General features: G+C 47.7%; 1 protein-coding gene across 1 annotated transcript; it reads left to right on the forward strand.

Annotated features, from left to right (window-relative positions):
- Positions 1 to 477: 477 nt before the first annotated feature.
- Positions 478 to 2,717, forward strand: LOC123060068 (indole-2-monooxygenase). Its single transcript, XM_044482633.1, has 3 exons — positions 478 to 1,000; positions 1,361 to 1,789; positions 1,873 to 2,717. The coding sequence occupies exons 1-3, from the start codon at positions 509 to 511 to the stop codon at positions 2,494 to 2,496; spliced, it is 1,545 nt and encodes a 514-aa protein (XP_044338568.1). The 5' UTR covers positions 478 to 508; the 3' UTR covers positions 2,497 to 2,717.
- The last annotated feature ends 5,016 nt before the right edge of the window (positions 2,718 to 7,733 follow it).

The raw sequence follows: 7,733 nt of genomic DNA on the forward strand, positions 1-7,733 counted from the left end.
TTCACTTGGCACAAAAATGGTCCTATCGAGTTGATCAAATTAAACACCGTGTTTCAGTTGTCTTGCTCACATGCATGCATACTAGTATGAGTATTACGAGACTTAGCATTGTGGAGATCTTTCCGTGCCGTGGATGGTCAAAACTTCTAGAGACGAACGTGGTGTGGAGGTTGGATGTCTACTTCTCCCGCGTGATTGAATTACACGATCGGTGAGAGGAGAAGGCTGTTATGGCCTATTCATCGGTAGCTACGAGGAGAAGGACAACCTGCTGCACGTTTGAGCCAGTGACAACTTTAACACAGGTATGCTAATTGAATACGAAGAGCTCATCCATCTGGAAGACTAGACCTGACTTGGACACACAAGCACAAATATTGCTCCAAGTTCAGTGCACCGCAGATATGTGTCAATGTATGCATATGCTTTTTCGCCTTCTACCCGGCCTGGCTGCTTATAAAGCAACAGAGCATGTGATGCAAAACCTGATAAAGCAACTGAGCTCAGCATGGCAAACCTCGTGCAGGAGCTCATGCTAGAGACGCCCCCGCGGGCATGGTTTCTGTTCCTGCTCCCCCTCCTCCTCTTGTCTCTGCATCACTGGTTCACCAGAAAGACAGGATCAACAGGGCAGCGCCTCCCACCTTCGCCGCCGGCGCTGCCCATAATCGGGCACCTGCACCTCGTCGGCGCCCTCCCACACGTCTCCCTCCGTGACCTGGCCAGGAAGCACGGTCCGGACGTGATGCTCCTCCGGCTGGGCGCCGTGCCCACCCTCGTCGTGTCCTCTCCGCGCGCCGCAGAGGCAGTGCTGCGCACGCACGACCACGTCCTGGCGTCGCGGCCACGCTCCGTTGTCTCCGACATCATCATGTACGGCTCCTCTGACATCGCCTTCGCGCCATACGGCGAGTACTGGCGGCAGGCAAGGAAGCTTGTCACCACCCACATGCTGAGTGTTAAGAAGGTGCAGTCTTTTCGCAGCGCCGGCGCGGAGGAGGTACTGATTTCTGATTATCTTGCAATTTTCGCCACTCTGACAGACTTTTCTTTCATGACGTTGCGATCATTCTTGTCACACTCATTTGGACTTGGCTACTTGTACCTTTGCACCAAAATATAAGATGTTTGAACTGCAAAAACATCTTGTATTTTTGTACGAAGGGAGTACATCCGACAATAAATAAAGGAAAACAATGACTTCCCTGTCTCTCGTAAAAAGGAAAAAAAGACTTCCATGTTCCATGTCTTTTGCAAGAGAAACAAAAATGACTTCCATGTTGTCCTCTGCTAGCTAATTAAGAGTTACATATCTAACTGTTAGCTTCTCATATATTAATTAAGATGCATGCTCTCATAGGTCAGCATGTCGATGGCCAAGATCAACGAGGCAGCCACAGCTAGTGGTACAGTCGACATGAGCGAGCTGCTCAACTCATTCTCGAATGACATGGCGTGCCGTATCGTGTCGGGCAAGTTCTTCCTGAAAGATGGACGGAGCAAGTTGTTCCGGGAACTCATCAACGACACCTCACGGCTTCTGGGCGGGTTCAACTTGGAGGAGTACTTCCCAGCATTGGGTAGGGTAGGAGTGCTTAAGAGGGCGGTATGTGCCAAGGCCGAAAGAGTGAGGAACAGATGGGCTGATCTGCTGGACAAGGTGATCGACGATCGTGTGAGCAAGCGTAAATCAGCGTCTGATCACAAGGATGGCGACTTCGTAGATATTCTGTTGTCTGTTCAGCAAGAGTATGATCTCACAAGAGAGCACATGAAAGCTCTCCTCACGGTAAGTACAGATAATACCTTTCAAGTTATATACCTTGATTTCTGTATGTCTCTCGGTATAACCTAACTAATTGTTATCCACAGGATGTATTTTTCGGTGCAACAGACACGTCAGCTAACGTCCTCGAATTCACCTTGGCTGAGCTCATGAGAAGGCCACACTTCATGCGGAAGCTACAAGATGAAGTAAGGAGTATCATACCCCGGGGACAAGAAATTGTGAGCGAAGCTGATATGAACAACATGGTGTACCTAAGAGCAGTAATAAAAGAGTCTCTCAGGCTGTATCCTGTTGCGCCTCTCCTTGCTCCGCACCTGGCCATGGCTGACTGTACCATCCATGGATACATGGTTCCTGCTGGGACACGTGTCGTCGTCAATGCATGGGCCATTGGGAGGGATTCAAGCTCCTGGGATGATGCGGAAGAATTCGTACCTGAAAGATTTACAGATGAAGGCAACGCTACGAATGTTAACTTCAAAGGGAATGATTTCCAGTTCTTGCCGTTCGGGGCAGGACGAAGGATATGCCCTGGTATAAACCTCGGAATCGCAAATGTTGAGCTTATGTTAGCAAACCTCGTGAACCATTTTGATTGGGAACTTCCGGTTGGGGTTGAGAGAAAAGATATCGATATGACAGAGGTGTTCGGGCTAACCGTTCGTAGGAAGGAGAAACTATTGTTGATTCCAAAATCACGCATGTAAAATAAAGCTAAGCTAAATACTATGTGTTATCACTATAACGGTTTTCTTGGGACGAAGGTGTTACCAGGTATAATGGCACCAATAAATAATGGCCAATACTTCCTTTTATAGCAACAGTATTGTTGTTTTGAATGTTGACAATCGTCAAGGCACATACTAGGCTACTACTTTTATCATTATATACCTATGAAATAAAAGAGAAAAACCATAATGTCAGACTACTTTTAAATTAAACTAGCATGGTTGCATGCGCAAATGCAGGTGCAACATGCTAGTTGTCTATTACTTTTGTGATTCGAATTTCTTACTGTTATCTTATACTACAATATAACATCCATTGGGGAAATAGGAAATGAAAACTCACATGCTTACCATAAAAGTCATATGCGTAAGTTCGGCCACAAGAACTCTAAATCCTACCAATACCAAGAACAATGAATCCCTAAACTTGTAAACAGCTCTGGAAAAAACGTACACGCATCTACCATGACGCGTCTACCATGACACATATTTTCAGATTTAAAGTTGATTCACAGGTCTGGAAACAAAGACTAATTATACAATTATACAAATAAGTAGAACATGCATCTACGATGACACAAATTTCCAGATCTAAATTCAATCCGCAGGACCCTATGGAACAAGTTGAAATCAAAATTTCATGGTCCTTGTCCTCAACTTCGACTACGTCCTCTACTTCCTCAATATCACCATGTCTGGAGACTCCGAAACCTAGAAGAAGGTTGCCGAGGATGCGGTTACCGCCGTCGTGGCTTTGACTTGGCCGACTGGTGGGTATAATCGGTTATATGAATTAAAACAGCCAGAGAATTGCTAATTTATCCAACAACCACCACCGCCGCCTCTCTTAGTCTGCACGCAAGATCTTGGACACTGTTGACAGTAGGTGAGGGCATCCTCAGGCTAAGATATAGTGGACGGGTGGGCAAGAAGGAAGGCTGCAATGAGCCCCGGCGGCCGTACGAGCAGAAGGAGGTACGCTTGTCATGATCGTCATCAAGTCGCCTCTCTAGATTCATGTTTATTCTCTCTATCTGTCCCATTATCATTATGCAATAGCTGAAAAACAAGATCCTTAACAAAAAAGTAGAAACATGACACAAATCTTAGAGCAACAACCGACGATGTATATATGGGTGGATGGTGTATCCCTGTTATCCATGTACGGTAGAAAAATCACTGTCATAGGAAATGTAGCGGATGAGTTAGCTATCTTGGATAGGATATCTCCACCTAATACTTGGCTAGATTCGGCCCGTTGGCTGCAATTCCTATGCTTGTAAAGGGTGTAACTATTCTGATAAATGAATAAAAAAGGTTTGCAGTGCAAAAAAAAAAAGAACCAACGATGAATATGTGTGTGGAAATGTGGACGGTGTATCTCTGTCAAAAATGCTACATCTACGAGGCTTTACAGGTTGTTACGAACTCCTCCCAAATTTCATAAACATTGCCCCCCCCTGATTTTCATGGGGGTGGCCCCCTCCCCAATTAACACCCAATCAAAAACTGCCACATAAAATCAATCCTGTAAACTCCTGTAAAAACCCATATGTGTAGCATTCTTGGTATCTCTGTGCATCCATGTGCGGTAGAAAAATCACTCTTGGACAAAAATCGAGCCTATCAAAACACACCGTGTTCCACTTGTCTTCCTCACATGCACGCACGGTCCTTCTACGGTGGGTAAATTTCCCGTGCCGTGGATGGTCAAAAAACGAAAATCCTAAATCTACGTAGGGCCTATAAACACTAACGTAACTTTCCTAACTAATTAACTTCACCCCCTGATTTTTGCAAGGGTGGGCTGCTTCATCCTCCTTCCTCTAATCTGATTGGTCCACCTTGCATATTACGTAAAACACATACGTAGCCTTATGTGGGTGTAGCATTACCGGTCAGAAAACTTGGAGTGCCGTGGTGCGCTTGGCCTCCTACTTCAACCGCATGATTGATTGAATTCCACGACGGGCGGGCCAGTAAATCCCTACGGATGAGGCGCTGGCTGGGCGAGCGACTGATTGAGAACGATTGTACGACGTGTTAATCCATCGGGAAGACAAAACGTGGACACTACTACATCACGCGCCAGCGCCAATATTGCTCCATGTTCAGTGCACCACAGATATGCTTTTCCCGCGTGACTGAATTCCACGACCGGAGGTCCTGATGATGGCTAAACGAGTGGCAGACGTATACTGATTGAGTACGAAGCTAGAGCCCATCCATCTGGAACACTAGATTTCGCGTGCAGACGTATACGTTAACAGACACAGTTAGATCACCATCACCAATATATCGCTGCAAGTTCATTGTCCTTTTTTACTTTGCCCGGCTGCTTATAAGCAACTGAGCTCGCCATTTCTCCGGGAGAGCTCCGGTCCAGAGTGGGCTCCTAAACGGGCTAAATCCTGCTTGGCTCCCTGCAGGTCGAGTCTGTGCATCAAAAACCTTTCTTACAAATGAAAGCCCTCTTCTGGAACGTCAGAGGTTTCGGCGCTCGGGGACGCCGAGACCAAATCAAAGATATGATCAGTGTCACAGCCCTAGCTTAGTATTGCCTATCCTTGCATAACCTCCATGCATCATGTTTACTTTTTCTCAGAAACCTGAAATGGGGATATTCAAACCCTAGCACCACATGGATTTCAAATAGGCTGAACTAAAGTCATTTTCAATGAACCCAAAAATGCCCTTTGAAAATGTTCACGATTTCTGATAAGGGTGAAAACCTCTGCCAAAAATGATGAACATATCTCTAGGTCATTCATGGATTTTTGAATTAATTCATATTGTATTTGACTTTGGGCATTTAAATACTATAAATAAATTAAATGCTCAGATAATGCTGAAATTAAATGTGGGCCACTAGAATAATCTAGAGAGTGTCCACAAATTATTCCAGCATTTTTCAAAATGCGTTAGTATTTTTACTAAAGCCAAAACAGTAGCAGAAAAATAGAAAATGGAAGAAAAATAAAGAGAGAGAGAGAGACAAGCCCACCTGGACCTTACCTGGCGGCCCAAGTGGCCGACCCGGCCCACCTGGCCCCCTCCCCTGTCGTCTTCCTCCTTTGCCAGGAGGATGAGCGCGTGGCCGCGGCGCGCTGGCACGCGCCTCGCCAGCTCCTGCTCGCCGTCGAGGGCCTGGACGCCTCCACGAGTGCCACGCCACCTCCCCGACCCCCTCTCACTTCTCCCTCGCTCTCTGGACCTCCCTCCCCCTCGCTTCTCTGATTCCCCCCCCCCATGGCCGAGCATGCCCGTCGCCGCCGCTCGCTGTTGCCACGGCCACTGGCCCTCCCTCGCCCATCCAACGTGCTCGGGAGCTCCACCACGCCGTCCCTGTATACCCCACCGAGTCACGTGAGCTGGGAAGCACCGCAACGCCCTCGACATCGTCGTCTTCTACCTCGGGCCACCGAGATCGCCGTCAATGCCACGACGCCGTCTGTGCTTCCCCGAGCCCACTTCGACGCCCCCTACAACCGCTGTGAGCTACCGCTTCGAACCCCTCTCTTCCCCGCCTCAATTGCACCTTGTACCCCTCGTTCTCACCGGAGCCGAAGCTCGCCGCCGCCGCGCCATGTGGCCGTCGTGGCTATAGCCACTGGAGCTTCCACCTGAGTACACTACCGTTCTCAGAATGACCCCACGAGACCGTGGCCACCAACATCTCCCCCTCTCGTGCACCGCAAACCCAAACCCGCAACCCACCGTGCTCCGGCCGCCGCCGTTTTGGTCGTCGTCGTTGACTCCGTCCATCCCCGCTCAAACCACGGCCACCCACGGATGCGTCTCTCTCCCCTCTTTCAAACGTGCCCTTCCGCGCGTCGAACGGTGGCCCGTAGAGCAAACCCGAAGCGGGCACCGCCGCGGCCTGTCGTCGCCGGCGGTTAAACGCTGATGGCTGACGTGGAACCATCATTAGGGCCTAAGCACCCTACTGATTACCCCCTGGAGTCATTGACAACAAGGCCCCACGTGCTAATTAACCCCGAATTTTATTCCCTGTTTAACTTAGACTAACCCACAAGCCCACATGTCAGGTTGACTTTGCTGACGTGGCCTTTGACCGGTCCCACGTGTCATCCACCCAAACCAGCCTGAGACACTGACGTATGGGTTCCACAGGTCAGGTTTGACCTGGCCGACCCAGTTGACCTGCTGACGTCACCCCTATGTCATGCTGACGTAGTAAATGATTTTCTGGATTTTAAATAATTCACAAAATTCCAGAAAATAGCCAAAACTTTTAAAATTCATAGAAAATTATCTATAACTCAGAATGAAATAAATTATATATGAAAAATTATCAAAAAAATTCAAGGAATCCATCTGTACCATTTTCATGCATGTTAGAACAACTTAAGGCAACTATTTAGGACAAATCAAATGAATGGTATTTAAATAACCACATGTGGAGTTTGAATTTGAACTTTGGGTTCAAACCAACTTCATTTAATTGTGTTGCTAGTTGCATTAGCTCAATCAACAACATATTGCCATGTCGTTGTCATGCATCATGTTGTGCATTGCATTGATTGTGTTCCTTCTCTGTTGCCGGTGGTTGTCCCCTCTCGATAGACGTTGTACCGACGCTGTGATCGTTGACACTGATGAAGACCCAATGATATCTTCAGAAGTGCCAGGCAAGCAAAACCCCCTTGTTCATTCCGATACAACCCCGCTCTCTCGCTCCTGCTCTCTTTTACTGCATTAGGACAACAACGATTCATCTGTTACTTGTTGCGGTAGTTGAACCCCTTATCCTCTGCATGACCTGTCATTGCCACAGTAAATAGATGAAACCCACTAGCATGAGTAGGAGTTGTTTGAGCCCTGATGTGCCTACTCATTCATGCTTGTTTGTCATGCCTGCTATTGCATAGAGTTGCGTCAGGTCTGATTCATCGGGAATGAATCGAAGGTGTGTGATCATGTCCTACCGTGTGTGAGCTAAGTGTGTGAATACGTTTTGGTAAAGGTAGCGGTGAGAGGCCATGTAGGAGTACATGGTGGGTTGTCTCATTGCAGCCGTCCTCAGGAACTGAGTTCTGTGTCTGTGATCCATGAACAGCTACTACCACTCATTGGGATCCTTAATTGACCCTCTCGGCTTCTTAATCACCCTAGTACTCTGTCCAGGAGTTGCAACTAGTTTCTGGTGTTTGTAGGTTATGTGTTGGCGGCCGTGCGTAGCGCTGACCCTAGGG

This window comes from Triticum aestivum, chromosome 3A, assembly GCF_018294505.1.
Source record: "Triticum aestivum cultivar Chinese Spring chromosome 3A, IWGSC CS RefSeq v2.1, whole genome shotgun sequence".
Taxonomy (NCBI): domain Eukaryota; kingdom Viridiplantae; phylum Streptophyta; class Magnoliopsida; order Poales; family Poaceae; genus Triticum; species Triticum aestivum.